Source organism: Trifolium pratense, linkage group LG2 (genome assembly GCF_020283565.1).
Source record: "Trifolium pratense cultivar HEN17-A07 linkage group LG2, ARS_RC_1.1, whole genome shotgun sequence".
Classification (NCBI taxonomy): Eukaryota; Viridiplantae; Streptophyta; class Magnoliopsida; order Fabales; family Fabaceae; genus Trifolium; species Trifolium pratense.
In genome coordinates, this window is record NC_060060.1 from 4,420,916 (window position 1) to 4,442,314 (window position 21,399).

The 21,399-nt window shown below is 29.4% G+C and overlaps 1 protein-coding gene across 1 annotated transcript; it reads left to right on the forward strand.

Moving 5' to 3' along the window:
* The first annotated feature begins 1,669 nt into the window (after positions 1-1,669).
* LOC123909152 (CRIB domain-containing protein RIC10-like) lies at positions 1,670-4,809 on the forward strand. Its single transcript, XM_045959931.1, has 5 exons — positions 1,670-1,968; positions 2,258-2,408; positions 2,990-3,093; positions 3,249-3,321; positions 4,188-4,809. Exons 2-5 carry the CDS (start codon positions 2,354-2,356, stop codon positions 4,355-4,357), a joined length of 402 nt encoding a protein of 133 aa, XP_045815887.1. The 5' UTR covers positions 1,670-1,968; positions 2,258-2,353; the 3' UTR covers positions 4,358-4,809.
* The last annotated feature ends 16,590 nt before the right edge of the window (positions 4,810-21,399 follow it).

Sequence of the window (21,399 nt, forward strand, 5' to 3'; positions counted from 1 at the left end):
CACATATCAGACATATCTACAAGAGTTAAAGATGTGTAGAAACAATATTGATCAATGAGAGATTGAAAACATTACATTTTGATTACGATATTTTTAGTTTTTTCGATCGTAGATGGATAAATAAAGATAAAATACAATCATATTTTGTTTTAAAACTTTTTTTAAAAAATAACTTGCTCGATCAAATTAGATTTACATGTATATATTTTGATTCTCAATTTATATGTTTTATAAATATGTAGCGGTGTCGGTGTCCTATATTTTTTACATTAACAGTGTCGTGGTGTCCGTGTCGAAGTACGTGCTTCATAGAATTATATTCTACAATTTAAGATGCGGGTATTGTCTTGGTTTGGTCCTTACATACATATATACATACATACACACATATATATCTTTGTATTTATGCTAAAAGGAAAATGTATAAGTGTAAGTCGTGCCTAAAAACAAAATGTATAAATAGGTTACAAACAAGAGGATGAAGACTCTTTAAAATAAAAAAACAAAACCAACTCAATTTACACCACAAAGGCACATAGTCTAAACAAACTGATGGGTTACACCACCAAATATTGAACTCTAATTGAAGTCTTTCTTCTTATCTTTTAACCACGGCCAATATGAATCTTAATTTTACCAAGCAATTGTTTGAGGGTAACTTCGGGAAGTCCTGAAACCACTTGATGCTAGCAATTGTTTGAGGGGCAACTAGGATCGGTTTAAGGTTTAAAATTTAGGATTTAATGCATTATTTTTATATCTAATTTAATTAAATTCAATTTTGTTTAATAAAAAAAATAAACTAATCATGAAAAAAATTATAAACTAATAAATTCAAATTATAACGAATCATAATATACTAATTTTTTTATAAGAAAGTTAAAACAAAGGAAAAAATAAACTCAAAGAAAAAACTATTCACGAAGAAAGAATGTTTCTATTGTGTCGTTTCTAAGAAGATCATGAACCTTTTGAAGGAGAAACATGAATCAAGATGTCGGTATCTGAAGATGCTTCAAGTTTAGCGAAGAAATCTGCACATTAATTTCACTCGCTAAGTGTGTGATAAAGAAAAATATTAGTCTGAGAGAGTAGCTTTTTTATATCTTGGATCAACACAACCTGAATATGATAATTAACTTAGAGACCTTTGATGAGGTTAACACAATGTAAAGATTCAGAGTAGCAAAAAAGCTCATCACTCAGTATGTCTTTGGCCAGCAAGAGGCTCTTGTAAATAGCATACAGTTCAGCGAACAAAATGTTAGATAACTCTTGAATGAAGCTCGAGAAGCCTGCAAGATAATGATCGAATGTGTTTATTATAATACCACAAAATCCAAATTGAATGGGAGAATCAAGAGAACTTTCATCCACATTAAGAATGACACAAGAATAATTATCGTGGATATTTTTTATTAATTACATAAAATGTAGTATATGATATTATAGTATCTCGTGATTAAATATAGAAAGATGTTAATTTTAAAATCTATAATTAATTAAGGAACCATCAACATAAATATAATTGATTTAATAATAATTAGAGAATATTTACATTTGTTATGAAAACGCTAAGAGAAGAATATCATTCTAGAATTGCCATATATATATATATATATATATATATATATATAGATAGATAATAGATAATTTTCCTTAAAAAATCGTTCAATTGAGATTAGTACCACAGTTGGCATTCTAAAACCTTTCTCTCTCTTCTCTTCCACCTTCTCCTAATTAGAAACAAAAACCTTCTCTTTTATTCTTTCATTCGTTTTAGATTTTGCATTTGAAATTTTCCATATATGAAATAAGTCAAGGAAAGGAGATTAAACAACAAAGGCTTTTGCATTTGTGATCAATAGCATTTTCCTCTCAAAAGAAGTTTCCAATGATGACAAATGGATCCAAAAACAATGGCTTCTGAATTTGAAGGAAAAACATCTTAATCTTAATTCTCTAAAGGTACACCCTATTGTTTTATTTTTTTCCCTTCTTTTTTGAAACACTAATCATGCTTACCCTTAACAATCTCTTAATCTCCACATTAATATGACAATATATTAATCATCTTTGTATTCTAATAATCAAGTTAATCTTCATTCATTCATTCATTCATTGACTAATATATAAGAAAAGTTCCTCCAAAATCACATATGCATTGAACTCAACCTTTATTGAATTCATAATTGTGTACAATATTTTATTTTTTATTGTTTATGATGAGAGTTTAATCATATTCATATTGTGACAGGCAATAAGCATTATTCCCTCCTAAAAATTCGATTTTTGCTTCCACATTTTGCTACCCTAAGGCCACCACCATTGGGATCGTGTTTGTGATTCCTATATGACGATTAGAGGGATCTACAATAAAGGTTTCAAGTACATATCTCAAATTTTTGGTAATTTATCTATCTTCTTGTACACCCCTAATATAATAAATTTTCAATTTTAATCGTTTATCACTAGAAACTAATTAATTCAATAATTGGGGTGAGATTAGTAGCTCAATTGGTTAAGCCGGTTGAAATAAGAGTTAAGGAGCGGGAGGTCTAGGGTTATAAGTCATAGCAAATGAGAAAAAACTAACATAACATTGTAATACTAACAACTAACATTGCTTATGAAAAAAATTAATTGAATAATTTTTTTTTCTTCATGTAGGTTATTGGTTATAATTTAACCTTTTAAGATTAATAAGTGAGTCTATCACAATTTTAACTTTGGTCTATGAATTGCATACAATATTTTTATCAACCGGATGATATTCACATGGGTAATTAATGCAATCATTTATAAAGATAAAATGTGAAAGTTTTTTCTAATTCTATTGTTAAGTTTAGTAATTACAAAATTAGAAGAAAAAATAAAATAAAAAATCTCTAATTGTGTTCATCAATTTAATTTAATTTAATTTAATTTTGTTTAGTTTGTTTTTTGTGTGTGATTTTGTGGACTGAATTGGGAAGTTGGTATTTTGTAGCTGTGAGTGTGAAGGAGAAGGAGATAGAAATTGGGTCTCCAACAGATGTTAAGCATGTGGCTCACATTGGATGGGATGATCCCAATGGAAATGGACCCACTTGGGTATGTATATGATACTTTTTTTTATTTTATTTTTTATTTTTTTATTCATTCATGTAGATACATACTTTGTTGTATCTCTTATTCATTTTATAATTACTATTTTGGATTAATTAAATGTTTCATTATTTTGTCTTTTTTTTTTTTGTTGATTTCAGATGAATGAATTTAAAACTGCACCTGATTTTTCAACATCAATTGGTGCCAATCCCAATTCAACGACTAATCAAGGTATGCTTTGCTTCCTACAAATCTACATTTGATCAAAATAAAGTTTTTTATTTTTATTTATAATTTATAATCTATTTTTGACTTTTATATCTTTTTATTGTAAGACATGAATTTTTCTCAATAGTTTTCAAATTTAGGGCTGGCTCCTGGTAACATAATCCAAACAAGAATATTTGGTCCCTAAAATGGTAAAAAATATATTAAAGAAAAAAGTCCCTTATAAGATATAAGTCATAAATTCATTAATTTACGGCAGGAAAATACATCAAAGAACAACTTTGCAATTCTTCGTAAATTCAAACATTTTTTTTAGTTTCAGTTTAGAATTAGGTCTCTTTTTAGGCTTTAGTTTAGAATTCTACGTAGCATCGTCTTGCGGCTGCCAACTATGTTGTGCTTATATGATAATTACTATTTTTGTCACTTTAATTCATATAGGTATTTTTTTTTCACTTTAATTCATAGAGGTAAACTTGTGAGTCTTGGCAAAACGAAAAACAAAATGATATATTCCTTGCCCCATGGTAAGAGTTTGGCACTTCTGTCACGAGCAAACTTATTCATTACTCTTGGCTTATGTGCTTGCTTTATACTTGACTATTTTAATTGTTTATAAACAAAAATTTGAACTTAAATTTTAGACCATCCGATTTTAATCTGACGGTCGTTATTTGACCGACTACACTCCACTCTGGTCACTATTTTTCGACTGCACACAACCTCAATCCAAGAAAAGTTCTTTAGTACTCGATAATTTTGGAGTAATACACTAATCAATAATTTCCTTATTTTATTTGGCAAGGAAAAACTATTAAGGGTTACCATTATTAATTTTTAATGATAGCTAGCTTATAACCTTTGAACAGATTTTGAAGATACAACAGGAAGCCAATCAACACCACCAGCTGGGGTTACTAATAATGTTCCTAAGAAGCCAAAGAGGAAAAAGGCAAAGGCAACTTCCTCTCCTAAATCTTCATCAAGACAATCAAGAGCACCAAGGTCAAAGGGAGAGAGAAACAACAACAATTGCTGATCAACATTAGATGGTTTATCAAGAATGTTAAATTGGTGCATTGAAAATGGATTTGGGCATTGGCAATTGGCAATGTTAATTAATAGCAAAAACCATATGCAATGCCCTTAATATTAGGTACACTATGGAATCAAAGAGCAAAACTATTAAAATTTCCATGTTGTTTAGTATATCCAAGTTCACTTAGAGAAAAATCAAATATCATGCTAACAAGGTGGGAGAAAAATCATTGAGGAGAAAAAATGTGGCTACTACTCTTGGGTGTTTGGATGTGTGTTGGTGATTGATTGGTTTTATGTGAATTATAACTAAACCTTAAATATATAAGCTGTATTGTCAGTTTTGTAGATTAAATGAAGATATGGAGGAAAACAAAAATTGTAAAATATCTTCATTTTTATAAGATCAATATAAGCTAGTAATTGACTATTCTTTTTTTTTTTTTTTGGTTACGGTAATTGACTATTCTATGTAGTAGGATTTTCATTAGTAAAAATTTATTTACTTTTTTAAATAAGGAAGAGTTGAAATCCGATTAGCAAACGGTTAACACTTTAGTATTTTGAAGTTTAGTCGGATATCAGTTTATATTAACACCATAAAATAATTATTTTTTGATGTAAAATAATAAATACATGATAAAGAACATGTCTATAATATGATATATACTTTGCTAAGAGTGGATATGTTAACCTGTTCTAATACGCGGATGAACTCTTTGTCCAATCACTACAAGAAAATGACAATTTATTGGCGGCCATAGCCCCTCAATAAGTGGTCAAAACCACTGGTAAAAGGACAATTTACCGGCGGCCTAAATCCTTCAATAAAATGGGTGCTGAAAAAGTTACCGGCCTGATCGTCACAAGACATTGTGATGTACAACTCATGACTTACCGGCGACCTGAACCGCCACTATATAAAAGCAGTGATTTTCCTATGTATAGGCGGCTCAAGCCGCCACAAACTAATGCAGTAATTAAAAAAAAAACATTTGACACATAGCATCATCATGCATTAGCCTGAAGAACTACTCATCATCTTCCTCACATTCCTCATCGGTTTAATCCTAACATTCAACATCTTCATCTCAATCACAACATGGATCTTCAACACGTGTTTCTGATATGAAAAACACTTCACCAAATCACACGTTACAACCAGCTTAGGCCGACACTAAATTATTGGCGGCCTAAGCTTCCAATAAGTTATACGTCCTTTAAAAAAAATATTTTTTAATCTTGTGAGAGTTTGTTCTCACTTACCGAGAGTTTAGCCGCCAGCAATTTATTGAGAGTTTAAGCAATCAACTCTCAGTAAGTGTTATTAAATATGACAATAAATTGAAGTATTTTTATATGGCATTTGTTTTGTGTTCATTTTCGGTTGGTTTGCAGCATATCGATATGACGTGTCTGTTCGATTATTGCGAAATATTTGCTTGTGGGAGGAGATATTTGTAATGCCAGTGGTAGAGAAGCTTGTTCGTGATTTTTTGCTACAGACCCTCGCGAATCAGAGACTATATATGACCATTAGACATGCATAATGGGATGAAAGCTTAGATGAAATTTTTTTCATCACTTTAGTTCATGCAGCAAATTTTTATAAAAAAACAACGGATTTCCATAACCACCTATCATTTTTATTTATTGAGGGTTTTCTTATCATTTAAATTTACTTTAGTTTCAATTGAGAGTTTATCCATTCCATATTTCCATGACCATAAGATCTAATCGTAAATCAGAAATAGTTAAAAATTAGCATTAATAAAAGAAGTAATTAAGAAGACGATATACGTGGTTCATCACAAGTGGTGTGACTACTCCACGGGCAAATGAACGGTTTTTTTAAAAGTTTGTCGTACGTTCAATTGAAGTTATCAGAAAAAGTATCAAACGGTTTTGAATTTTTATAAAAATTTGTGTAGTTGATCTACTCAATGAGATCTTTGAATTCAACGGTTGGATTGAAAAAATATAATGCCGATATCAAGTTATTAAGCGGAGTAAGTCAATGGAGACTTACTCCTGGAGTCAACATGTTCATTTTTGTGAATTCTTCGCTTAAAATGTACATCTCGAAACAATTTTTTTGTGAATTCTCACATATTCACTTGGTGAAATTTTATCAAGTATAGATCAAACTTTTGGATGATGACTGGACACAAACAATAAATTTTAGAGGAATATTTTTTGTTTACAATGAGTTGTGGATCGAACCCAGGACACATATAACATATTACTCAAATCTCTCACCACTATACCAAACTTAGTGGCTTTTTAGAGTTACTAAAATTATAGGCTTTTTAGAGGAATGTTTAAATATAGAGAAAAACTTCTCTAAAGCATACAACATAGGCAAAATGGTTTAGCAAATTTTGACTTATCTTTAAACAGGCTTACTGTAAGGTGTGATAGACTTGGTAAACCCTTTTTTAGGATTATACATAGTTAGGGAGGTTTTTGACCTAGTCCCCCTCCTTCTTTTTGTAACTCTTTCCTCATTTTATTATATATATATATATATATATATATATATATATATATATATATATATATATATGAGGAAGAATTCACAAAAATGAATATGTTGAAGTTTCTCTATATTATGCCGAGTTTTCTTCAGATAACGGATGTTTGAGTAGCTCATAGGCCAATACATTATACATTTTTGTGAAAATGAATCGGCTAATTTTTTTTTTTTTTTTTTTTTTTTATGGATTGCTACCCTATACAGCTTTTTATTTATGCATTTTGGTTGTTTATATTCATAACAGTTAATCATACTAATGTTGTCTTCAATTTGTATAAAAGTTTATTCATATTCGTAACTATTTGTTACTAATTTATTAATTATGCTATTAAAAAATAACAGATTCACCAATTTATGCATCTCTCTCACTATAGCCTGCCGTATAAAATTAGCAAACCAAACATCTTTCACATTTTAAATGAACCTAAAATGTAAAACTTATCTTATAATAATAATTAGCGGTAGTACATGGCAAAAAACTAACATGATAAGATATTCTACACAAGTTACGTAATGCTTTGAATAGTATTCCTTTCGGTCCTAAATATATAGATGAAGTTTACTTTTTAGATTTATTGAGAATCTAATCTATCTGAATCATACCATATACATTAAATTCTCAATAAATCTAAAAAATAAACTTCCTCATTCGTATATTTAGGATTGGAGGGAGTAAAACATTAGCAACAAAAAAGATAAAATGATTACACCCAATAGTAAAATATTCTAAATTTTTTTTATTGGTTACGACGTCGTGGTTTAAACTATCCGTTATTGATACTTGTTCTATTTCCTCTCTGAACCCAATCTTTTACCAATTGTTGAATGAGTCCAGTATTTAAAGACACCTCATCTTAACCAAAGTTATCGAATAACATACATAGACAATGCACGTAGAAACACAATTAGCATACAGTTAACACTTCAAAATATTATTATGTAGTTTAAATGAACTTTGCCTATAGAGTATCATTATTCAATTAAACTCTACTGTAGCTAAGAATTTACTTAGCTAAATTATTTTTTAGGCAAAAGATTTACCTTTTTTTTTTTAAAATTTAAAATAGTCATTTAATTTATTTTTTTATAAAATTAATAGTCATTTTCTTTTGACGAAACCTTATGTTGATATAACATTAGGACTATATATTACAGGAATATATATTATGTATGTATGCATGAAAGTTCTTCTGACAGGAATATATATTACAGTTTCATTCCTACGTATCAAGTACATTTCGGTTCAAATTTGATACGGTTTGTATGTTATAAATTTAGAGTAGTGATATTTGTACATCAATTTTTGGGACAACAAATTGGGACAACATTTTTTCCTTCTACTTTTGGGGCAAAATCAATAAAGAGAAAGAAAGTAGGAGAGAGGGTACAAATATAATGAGAGTATGAAAGAGAAAGTTGTTTAAAAGTTGTTCAAAATTTGTTGTACAAATATCATTTATCCCAAATGAATTTTGAGTCGTTCATTTTTCTTTTGAAATGTTGTGTTGTTTGGTGAAGAATTGCATTGGTTGGTCATGGGGATGTGATTGAAATCATTTCATAAACAGTTTGAGGATTGATTTTGGCAAGTAATATTGAAGGAGAAAAGAACACATGACTATGGTGAAAGGTACACATTTAAATTGTTTTGATATGTTATTATGATATGCATGATTTAGAAACTTAAAAGTATGTGAATTTTGCCAAGTTTGAATAAGTTTGGTTTACGAGACATGCTTTTATGTGATCTTTTAATATAAAAGTAGGGTATAATTATTCAATTAAACTTTACTGTAGCTAAGAATTTACTTGATTAAATTTTTTTTAGGCAAAAGATTTACTTTTTTTTTTAAAAAATTTAAAATAGTCATTTAATTTTTTTTTATATAAAATAGTCATTTTCTTTTGACGAAACCTTATGTTGATATAACATTAGGACTTAGGAGCATCCAAATCATCAGATCCACTTATTCTAAAATATTTATGATACAAACTCTTTCTATAACAAACTCGGAGTTGAATTCTCTCTCTCTCTCTCTCTCTCTCTCTCTCTCTCTCTCTCCGATGACTGTAACAAACTCTTTCTATCTCCGATGAGTATAACAAACTCCATCCGATGACAAGAAGATGATGATGATGAACATGATGAACATTGCACATAAATTTCAAAGCATGTGTGAACACACTAAACTTTAGGTTCGATTCGTCCCCACCATAAACTGAATGCAAAAAGGTTAACCGGCGAATTCCCTTCAGGATACTTTGGAAACCTTGACATGGATTGCATACACATATCAAGCATATCGATCAATGATATTTTACAGAATAAAGTTCCTTAAAATTCCTCTCGTGCACTAGAGAAATGAAGAAATATTTAGAAATATTTTGTAAACAGAATCCTGACTCATGAAAACATAATTTCTGTTGTATGTTTTCTGCCTCCTAAGTGTCTCTATTTATAGAGAAACTTATGTCAAATGATGAAGGGACACAACCTTTAAAAGGATTTCAAAAATGTAAATTTGAATTTCAAATTAACCATTGCAACCTTTCAAATATATTTTCGAAAATATCCAACATGCTCTATCTGAGCATGTTACTGTAAGAAAAAGAGAATTCATAAAGAATGTCATCTCCCTTGTATCACAAAATTTCACTTTCCTTTCTGCCTTGGTTGCGATTGTGATACACCCGACAATTCAGCAAACTTTCCATGACAAGATAACTTCTGCTGCAATCTTTGTTCTTCACTTTACTTTCCTGTATGTGATGTTCTTGGAGATGGACCAAAACTGGGACTTGGTTAATGGTTCGGTTATGTTGCTTATAGCTCTAACCATGCTTGGTTCCAGGCTACTGTTTACGGTGATTTCTCCGATTTTAATCTTGTTTTGCATAATTGCATGGATTATTGATTATGCTGTTTTTGAAAAAGTTTCTTTTAAAGATTCAGCCTTGTCTGCGAAAGATCCACTCCTTCATGCTTCAACTCTTTCTCGCACTTCCTCCACTCCTTGCGGTCCAGTGAAATGAATACTGATGGTGAAAAAAAATTGAAGTATTTAAGTATTACAACAATTAATATATGACAACAACCAAGAATTTTAGAGCTTTTTCTTTATGAGTTTCCAGAAAAGTTTAAGAGAAGAGAGATTTATGAACGCTTTGTTGAACTAATTTGTGTGACCCTCCGTCCTAAAAGTACGAGTAAAAACTTTAAGGATTTTTTTTTTATTTCATTGTCCAACTTAATTTCAATAATGTTTTTGGATAGATTCTTATTTTTTTTTGGTCAAGGTTTTTGGACAGATTCTATTAAAAGTTAAAATTTTAATGGCCGGATGCTTCATTGGTCCCCTGCAATATAAAAACAAATTAAGAGGAACTGCCCTCGATTCTATAGAATTGACGGTGTTTAGAGTGTTAATATAGTAAAATAGAAATGACATTGTACTACTATTTTGTCGAGGTAAATAAAGTATGTCTTATTTTCACTATAATTTAAATTCAATTTCTTTCGAACGATTTATCTAAAAAAAATATTAATTACTTAAATTCAATATCTTGATTAAAGTATTCGCTCTTTCTTATTAATTAGTGTTGGTTTGACATGGATTGCACATGTTATTCTTCACAAATTCAAAGAATCGAGCATATGACATTAAATAACTAATATATGTACTAATAATAATAAATATTTAAATTTTGATTATAATAAATAACAAAAGTGCTTGTTCAAAAATAAATAAATAACAAAAGTGTAAAATGAAAAAAAATTAAAAATTAAGGGTTGTGATCATAACAACTCTATAATTTATTATAATGTATCTATAATTTCGAGGAAAAAAATCATATGATGGTGTATACTAGGAGGTTGATAGGATATCCTAACCATAATCCTATCCTATCCTAATCTTAATATTATAAGCTTATTACGTTTGTCTAACCCTAATTTCTTCCCTCTCAACTTCCCTTTCATTTTTTACTTTAATTTTCCACTAGACTCTTCCAATATTCAATTCAAAATTAAATTAAATAAGATAAGATGTGTGTTACATATTTTCATTTAAGTTATATATATATATATATATATATATATATATATATATATATATATATATATATTAATGTCTTCCATTAATTTTGTAATCATCTCAACTTCAACTCTTTCCAGTCATACGCTTTATTTTTCTTGCAAATTCATTGTTTGAAAAGTTGCATTTTCGTCATTTCCCCCCTTATATTTTGTCTTATTCACTTCATTTAGTAATTATTTTCTTTATGGTATAATTGGGTCATTAGATCCAAATCTCATAATACAACAATGATGCATTTTTTGTCACATTTTATTTAAGAAGACACCTTTAACTATAGATGTTATTGCTATCTGTCATGATTTATGTTGTTATGGTTTCTCAATCTTGTAATAATAAGTCTTGTTCCATTGCATAATCCTAATTTTTTATTCAAATTCCTTAATAGCATAACAAGAACTCCAACTTTAAGTCTCAACTTGTGATTTGGGAGTCCTGACGTAGAAATCGTGTTAAAAAATTCGGGAGTATGAACATCATCCATTGTTTGACCATCTACATTATGTGCGAGTGGAGTATCATAACTCAAATATGTTTTTTCTTCACCAGGAATTAAATCCAACATATAATTATTTATTATGTCGACTATTGAATTTTTAGGAGCTAATATAGCTCTATTTTGGAAACACGTTATATCGTTCATGTTTTGTAAAAGTTGGGGATATGTGCTTTAAAAGATAGAAACAAGAGGATCACATGAATTTGGAATCAATAAATCTGATGAAATGTCAAGTTCTAAATCATCGTCGTTGTCATCTTCAATTTCTCCATCGCCAACACCCAAAACCCATTTAGAAAACAATCTTCTTTGATTCGGAAAGGTTAGGATACATTGTTAGCAAATGAAACATATGTGAATCAGTGATTTTTTTTCGTAATTAATAATATAGATATCGTACCTGTTTTATGTTATCAATCAAACATGTATTATTTAACAATAAAAAACCCTATTAACAAAAATATTTTCCCAATCTTATACGTACTACTGCTATCAAGTGCAACAACAGTTATAGAATTGAGCTTTGTTTCGCAGATTGCTGCTACCACCATTTTGATCTCATGGGCGATCTTAATTGTGAACGTTGTTTATGTTAACTGGAAAGAATTTACAAATTGATAGCAATTATTTTTGTCCTATCCCTAGTTTGCAATATTTATGGCATGGTGCACATTTTAAGAGAAAACGTTAGGCCGAACTACATGACATATTATATTCAGAAAAATAAGTTAAAATTTTTATATTAGTTGAATCTGCAAGATTAATTAGTTTCATAATTGAGACGGTGTGTATAAATTGATCATAGAGTGCATCATGCACAACAATGAAACTACAATGGATTTGTGTGTTTAAGATTGGCTTCATTGAGTTGAGGACTTGAGGTATAGTATTTGTAAGACAACAATATACGTATAGTGGTATATGTTCATTAGATATTTTATGTTATAACTAACAATTAATAAAAATGTTACTAATTTTGAGACATAACAGAGGTATAGTCGATAACATATAGTGCACATACATTTATACATAGCTTTCTCAAATTGCATAGAGAGTAAAAGGGGGGAGAGAAAAGATATTAAAGGATATATTTTTTTTTTGAACGGCTATTAAAGGATATAATACCTTGAAGACAAGACAATTTTATCCCCTATTACAGGGTCATGTTAAAACATTTTCCTAATCTAACATTATCCCTAGTAAGCATTATCCCTCAAGCATTATTAGCAAAGAGCGAGCTAGACAAAGACAACTCTCAGGAAAGTGTATCAATCTTCACCAAAGGCAAGTTAGACAAAGCGTACATCTTTGCCAAAACATCAACACACATACTCCCTCCGGTCATTTTTATAAGAAACACTTTGAAAAAGGAAACACATTTAACATAGTTATTTTCATTTAATACTCTTATAAATTTAAATTTATTCCATGTATACCCTTATTTAATTACTTTTTATTCAACTAACTTACTTATTTTTAAATTCTCACTCATAATAAATAAGGGCATAAGTGAAATTGAACATTTAAACCATTTGAAAATTGGTCAAAGTTTTTTATAAAAAAGACCAAATTTTTTTTCCAAAGTGTTCCTTATAAAAAGGACCGGAGGGAATATTACCTTCATGGCGAGTATGATTAATCACTACATCGTACTCATTAGCAATCACTTAAGTTACGAATACTATGTATCTCATTGACAAATCGATGGTGAACCGAAACTCTATCACGAATTAAATTTATTGACTAAAGCAATTCTGAATAACAAATAACTTTCATGTATCCGCTAACTCTTATTTTGAGACGGGCTACAATTTTTTTTTTGATTTGGTAATCTATTTTTTATATTTCTTTGGTAAATTAAAGTATTAAACATCCTTATAATTCCACTCCAACTCCAACCACAAATAATCCTTGTGTATTGACCCAAAGAAAGTACAGTTTGAAAAAAAACAAGTAATTCATGTTTGTTTTATTTGGACGTGTAGTGGGAGTCAGAGTAGTACTAACCTAAACAAGGCTCTCACCTCACCTCTTAGACTGTATATGCGCCAGCGCCAGCGCCAGCGCCAGCCTATAACAAACTTTTTTTTCTCTCTAAGATCGTACATATTGAGGGTCCGTTTGGTAAAAATAAGCTATAAGCTAGCTGATAGCTGATAAGCTAGCTGATAGCTGAAAAGCTAGCTTATAGCTGATAGCTGAAAAGCTAGCTTATTGAAATTAAAGTGTTTGGTAAAATTAGCTTTTAAAGTGGTTATTAAATATAAAATTACATAATTGATAGTGGGTAGTTTATTTTTTAGAGTGGGTAGTTATTAAATTAAAGGGTAAAAATGGAATAAAGTGTAAAAAGCTATAAGCTATAAGCTCAAATGCTACTTAAAATAGCATCTGAAAAAAAGCTATAAGCTAGTACAAAAAGCTTGTTACCAAACACCTCTAATTTTTTGAAACAAGCTTATAAGCTCATATAATAAGCTATAAGCTAGCTTATTTGTGTTACCAAACAGAGCCTGAGATTCTTTAATAATATTTTCAAAGCAATTTTGTATTAAAATTTTTAGATAAAGAGACACATATAAAAATAATTTTTTAAAATTTTGTGTAATTAATTTTTTAAATATTAATTTTTCTATTGTTGAGTATGTCTTGAAATCTCGATTACAAGAAGTCAGAGTTTTTTTTTTCAAGTTTTGGAGCTGCAAGCTCATGGGGCGCAGCGCAGGGTGAGCCTATGAGCAGGAACTCGCTGGCTGCTGCGCCAGGTGTAGGCCCATGGGCGCGCGGCGCACCTATGAGCACATATTTAGTTTTGTTGATTTTTTTTGGAAAAAAACATATTTTCGTCACTCTAACTTAGATTTGTTTTATTTTAAAAACAGATTTGTTACTAATTTTTAAGCTTATATTTTTTTTTATAAATAACGATTTATTCATAAAAAAATTGAGAGAGCAACTCAAGAGAGTAGAGATGTAGGGAATCAATTAGGATTTGCGGCCGACACAAAGCTAGGGTTTTGGAGAGAAACAAGAGGGCTGTCTCTCGGGTTTACTCTAGGTTTGGGCAAAGGGATTGATTATACCTTGAGAAACACTTATCAAATTGAGTCTTTTGGCCATGGAAAGTATAAATAATATTGTATTTTAATTTAAAGTTTTTTGTTATTATCCTTAAAAAAAAAAAATTAGTTATAACAAGATAAAGAGGATAATGTAAACAAATCAACCCAATACTTAATTTAAATAAACTACAAAATACATAAAGAAAAAATAAATGAAGTCACTTAAAAGTTAAAACAACTAAAATTAACAAACTTAATAAACTTACTTAAAACTAAAATAAAGAACAAATACTTTTCTTAAACTGACATAAACATAATTTTCATAAACCTATATATTTTCTCCCAAGACTTTCGTAGCTGTAGGAGTAGGATAATACATAGCAATCAGAAATGCAGTTACCCAAACAAGGGCACCAAGAAATGTTGGGACCCCAAATATTAATATCTTGTATTTAAAGCGGTAATATAATTTGATAATACCATTCATAGCAACAGTAACAAGATTTGGGAAGCAAACAACATTCATTCCCACTAACCACCAAATAACAACAACAATGGTAGCAATAAAATTCCCACAAAGTGTATGAAGCATGAACACATATGGAAGAATAAAGGCTACCAAGAAACAAACAACTTCACGGACACATCCAGACTCTCGAATCAAATCTCTATTAGAGGTGATGGTAAAAAAAAAGATATTAGTTATAACAAGATAAAGAGGTTAATGTAAACAAATCAACCTAATACTTAATTTAAATAAACTACAAAATACATAAAGAAAAAATAAATAAAGTCACTTAAAACAACTAAAATTAACAAACTTAATAAACTTACTTAAAACTAAAATAATGAACAAATACTTTTCTTAAACTGAGATAAACATAATTTTCATAAACCTATATATTTCCTCTCAAGACTTTCGTAGCTGTAGGAGTAGGATAATACTTAGCAATTAGAAATGCAGTTACCCAAACAAGGGCACCAAGAAATGTTGGGACCCCAAATATTAATATCTTGTATTTAAATCGGTAATATAATTTGATAATACCATTCATAGCAGCAGTAACAAGATTTGGGAAGCAAACAACATTCATTCCCACTAACCACCAAATAACAACAACAATGGTAGCAATAAAATTCCCACAAAGTGTATGAAGCATGAACACAGATGAAAGAATAAAGGCTACCAAGAAACAAACAACTTCACGGACACATTCAGACTCTCGAATCAAATCTCTGTTAGAGGTGATGGTAAAAAAAAAAGATATTAGTTATAACAAGATAAAGAGGATAATGTAAACAAATCAACCCAATACTTAATTTAAACAAACTACAAAATACATAAAGAAAAAATAAATAAAGTCACTTAAAACAACTAAAATTAACAAACTTAACAAACTTACTTAAAACTAAAATAAAGAACAAATACTTTTCTTAAACTGACATAAACATAATTTTCATAAACCTATATATTTCCTCCCAAGACTTTTGTAGCTGTAGGAGTAGGATAATACTTAGCAATCAGAAATGGAGTTACCCAATCAAGGGCACCAAGAAATGTTGGGACCCCAAATATTAATATCTTGTATTTAAATCGATAATATAATTTGATAATACCATTCATAGCAGCAGTAACAAGATTTGGGAAGCAAACAACATTCATTCCCACTAACCACCAAATAACAACAACAATGATAGCAATAAAATTCCCACAAAGTGTATGAAGCATGAACACAGATAGAAGAATAAAGGCTACCAAGAAACAAACAACTTCACGGACACATCCAGACTCTCGAATCAAATCTCTATTAGAGGTGATGGTAAAGATAAAGTGCTGACCCATAGCAAAGTGGATTAGAATAGCCCAATTTGATACAACTAGTTGACCATAGTAGTCAATGATGTTGAACTTCATCTTTGCACCCAAAAACGCTCCAATAACAATCAAGTTAAAGGTAAAAGCTCGAAGTAGCATATTGATTAACTCTCTCTTCTCAACTGGAGGAGATTCAGCTAGTTGGCGGCGGCCATTTTCCGATGGTGGTGGTGGTGGTGGATAAAAAAAGGCAAACAATTCTTTAAACGTCGGATAACCGACGTGTTGCGGCTGCATCATCATAGTTCTGAAGGCGTTGAGGTTGAAGAAAGAGTATGAGTGGAGAGGCGGAAGGAGTGAGAGTGACTATTGGTGGTGACAATTATAAAATATATTTCTTCACAGCTGTCTCACTCCTCTATTTGTATTGAGTATATGACTAATTTTTATTTTTTTTTCATTTCCATCCACCTTCATTTAATTTATAAATTTCAATTTATTAAGAAAAAAAAATCTCACTATTCAATTTTCACCTTTTTCATTTCTGTTACGATAGAAAGGGGTAAATGAAAAATTAGGATTTATTGTTTGTTTGTCGAGGAAAATAAGTTCGAAGGGAAGGAAATGAAGTCTACTCAACATCTGTCAAATCATCAGAAATGTTAACAAAAAATCTAGTTCAAATCATCATTAAGATGGGAGGCATGTTGTTGCACTTTTAAATAGGGATGATCATATCCGAACCAATCCAAAAGTATATCGTGAAACGAACCATTCTAATCAAAAATCGCAAAAATTCGTATTTAGTGTGAACCACACAAATCATTATTATTATTTTTTTAAACTGCGAGATTTGGTTTGATTTCCGATTTCAATTTCAAACTTGTTTTTCTTCTGAACCCCTACTTTTAAAGATGAAGATGAGGATCTGCACTTTAATCAAATGCACGGAGATGCGATGTATCAAAATCAAATAAAAATAAAATTTAAAAATTGTACACAAGTGGCAGTGCCACAACACCCTTTATTAGTCTCATTTAACAGTAGAAGCTTCATGGTTCAAGTTCTAACAAAAGAAAAAAAAACTAACATAATATTGTAATATGAACAACTAACATTGTTTAAATGATCATTTACCCCTGCAAAATAAGCAAATTTTTGTTTACCCCCATGCACAGATTTTTTTTCTGTTTACCCCCTTGCAAAAAATAGATTCCCTCATTTTGCCCCCGGGGTGTACAGCAGGACAAGTGACTATGCAAACCTGTTGACGTGGCTTGTACATGTGGAAAAAATCATTTATATTTATTTTTTAAATTCCACGTCAGATAATATTTTTTTAAAAAAATAAAAAATAATTTTTTTCCTACAAAATTAAAAAAAAAATTCTGTTTTTTTTCCCCAAAATTTTTAAAAAAAATTCCTACAAAAAAATTTAATTTTTTTTCATATAAATGATTTTAAAAAAATTTCCAACAAAAAAAAAATTTCCTCCCAAAATAAAAAAAAAAAAGAATTTTCTTATTTTGCTCCCAAAATAAAGATTTACTCCGAAATAAAAATTTTAAAGATTTATTTTCAAACTTTTTGAATTAAAAAAAACATAATCTTTATTTTTTAAAAATAAAACTTTATTTTTTGTTATTCTCCTTGAATTAAAAAAAATAGAAAAAGATTTTCAAAAAAAATATAAAATAGAAAAACAAGTTTTATTGGTGTTTTCCTCTTCTATCAAAACCATTTGCCCTAAAACTAGAAAAATATAAAGAAGCAGAAGACAATAATAAAGTAGAAGATGATTTCGGCGATTGAAGAAGACGACGACGAATACAATCATGACGGTGGAAGCAAACGATTACGGAGAAGATTTTGTTTTTTTTAATTCAAAAAGATTTGAAAATAAATCTTTATTTTTGGAGTAAAATAAGAAAATTCGTTTTTTATTTTATTTTAGGAAAAAAATACTCAATAATTTTGTACGAAAAAAAAAGTTATTTCTAGGAATTTTTTTTAAAAATTAAAAAAAAAAAAAAAAAAAATTCGTTTTTTAAATTTTGTAGGAAAAAAAAATATTTTATTTTTATTTTTTGAAAAAAATATTATTTGACGTGAAATTTAAAAATAAATATAAAGGTTAAATTGCACTTTTGGCCCCCTAAGTTTCAGAAACTTGCAATTTTGGCCCCTTATGTTTCAAAATAGCACTTCTAGCCCCTGATGTTTCAGAAAGTTGCGATTTTGTCCCCCTATATTTCAAAATAGCAATTTTGGCCCCATAAGTTTCAGTAGTTGCGATTTTGACCACCTATGTTTCAAAATAGCACTTTTGACCCCTTATCTTTACCCCTTTTGCAAAAGGTCAATTTTGATCGAGTCAAAGTTGATGTGCCAAGTCACTTAAGTGACTCAGCTGCCACGTCAGCATTTTTTTGTCATCTTATAATTAAAAAAACTAAAAGAATAAAAAAAATAAAAGGAAGAAGTCACGTGCTTTAAATTTATTTTTTCACTAACACACATATAATCTCAAATCCTAAAGAATTAACCTAATCCTTCATGACGTTTATTCAAAAGGATTTCTCACTATACGTAAAAAAAAAACCTAATCCCAAATCCAAAAATAGGAAACAATGGAAATTGGAAACCCTTCGTGCTTTTTATTATGTCATTTTGATTATGTTATTTTGATTATGTAATGACTTCTTATATGTAATGACTTGATTTGTTATGTCATTTTGATTTAGAAAAGTGTCTTGAACTTCTATTTTGAATGTAATTTCTTATATGTAATAAGTTTGACTTGTTATGTCATTTTAATTATATTATTATGCCACATCAATTTTGACTTGGTCAAAATTAACTTTTTGCAAAAAGGGTAAAAATAGGGGGTCAAAAGTGCTATTTTGAAACATAGGGGGTCAAAATTGCAACTTTCTGAAACTTAGGGGGCCAAAAATGCTATTTTAAAATATAATGGGTCAAAATCGCAACTTTTTGAAATTTAGGGGGCCAAAAATGCTATTTTGAAACATAAGGGGCCAAAATTGCAAGTTTCTGAAACTTAGGGGGCCAAAAGTGATAAACTTAGGGCGCATCTGGGGCCCATATTACGTTCGCCATATCAAGTTTCAAATCATTTATAAACCATTTAAAAAGTGCAATTTAGCCACGTCAGCAAATATAAATGATTTTTTTTCATGTGTACAAGCCACGTCAGCAAATTTGCACAGTCACTTGTCCTGCTGTTCACCTAGGGGGCGAAATGAGAGAATCTATTTTTTGCAGGGGGGTAAACAGAAAAAAAAATTTGTGTAGGGGGGTAAACGAAAATTTCCTTATTTTGCAGGGGGTAAATGATCATTTACCCTAAAAAAAATAGTAGGAATTTAAAATTGTAAGGAAAGATTCTTTGGGGGACTAAAAAGTAAAAAGTGTGAATTTTTTTTGTCAGGTAGCCTAGTGACTTGAAATACCATCTTTAAAGATGGATTAATAGTGTGTCCGGACTTCGAAAGCTAGCTCCTACATATAAAATGCTGATGTCCTTATCAACTGAGTTTAACTCACAAAAACAAGGGTGAATTTTTTTATAAGGAATTAAAATGAAATTCTAAATAATTGGAGGAATTATTTACTTTTTTTTTTTTTTACAAAAAGAGGGCAAGGCCCGAATTATTTATTTATTTAATCCAATTTTTTTTTCAAAATCTAATTATATTTTCGCACAATTATTATTTCTTTATTATTTTTTCCTATTTTCAATTTGATATGGCGAACGTAATATGGGCCCCGATGCGCTATCCAGTATTTTTGTCGCCACATAAATTTTATCTTAATTAGTCTTTTCCCGTTTGGCCGTACCACGTGCATTTGTTGGCCAATATCTTTGAGAGAATTGCTGCTATGCTACTAGTAGTGGAGTAGTATGAGTATTTGTAAAGAATCTCCCCTATTATAGGAGAAATGTCCATTAAAATAAAACAATTTTTTTTTCTTTTTCAAAAACTACATCTTTTTATGTTGTACAAAAATTTTATATAATGATATGAGTACAAAATTTTTACCGCAGTTTAATGATGAAAGATTCATATGTATCTAACTTGTTTCTTATATTGAGTTGTTGTAAGGGCTGAGTATCCCTTATATTTCTTATAATTCATTTTTTGCTTATTAAAAAAAAATGATGAAAATTTCATAGATCAAATCTCTGACTACTTGCATAAAAATATTAAAATTGATTAAAATGAAATACTTGATTAAAATGAAATTATCCAAAGAGATTACAAGAATTAGATTTCATCATAATTTTACCATTTGCCCGAATTTCTTCTCGTGACTAATAAATTCAATATGAAAGTGTTTCAAAATCCTAGTGTTTGCCGAACTCGTATGAGCTCGACCAAATAAGAATTGGATCAATTTAAAATTCAGGTAGAGATAAACACATACTCTTTTTTTTTTAATTAAGCTCGAGTTCACTCATTTAAAGTTCACAATTTTTTTTTATATTCATCTCGTTAATTTCATTTCATTTTTAGTTCAAAACTCAATTCAAGAGTTTCTTCACAATTTTTCACCTGCTCAAAGTTGGTAATTATCGAAATTGTTAGTATTTATATTTTTCACCTCGGCAAAACTTCAACTCTATGACTTTGAATACTTTGAATTCAGACTCTTTTCACTTATACCACCCTTAATTTCACTTTTTGGTCGCTTCAATCCATCACAAATTCAACCAAAGACTTGAATACTAATATTTTTTTGTTTAGAAAAAAATTCAAGATGTTATGTTCAAGATTTTTTTTGGCAAATTTGTTTTGCTTGTGATCTTCCCTAAGCTCACATTTCATCGTTTTGCACATAGAATATTATAAAAAATGCACATGTTAGTAAATAAAACTTATTTTATGATTAAATTAAAACTAGCATAATAATTACAACATAATATGAATATAATGTAAATATATAACATAGATATGAATTTTAGCATGGGTTAATAATAATTTTGTTTATAATTTTCATTAATCAACATTAAA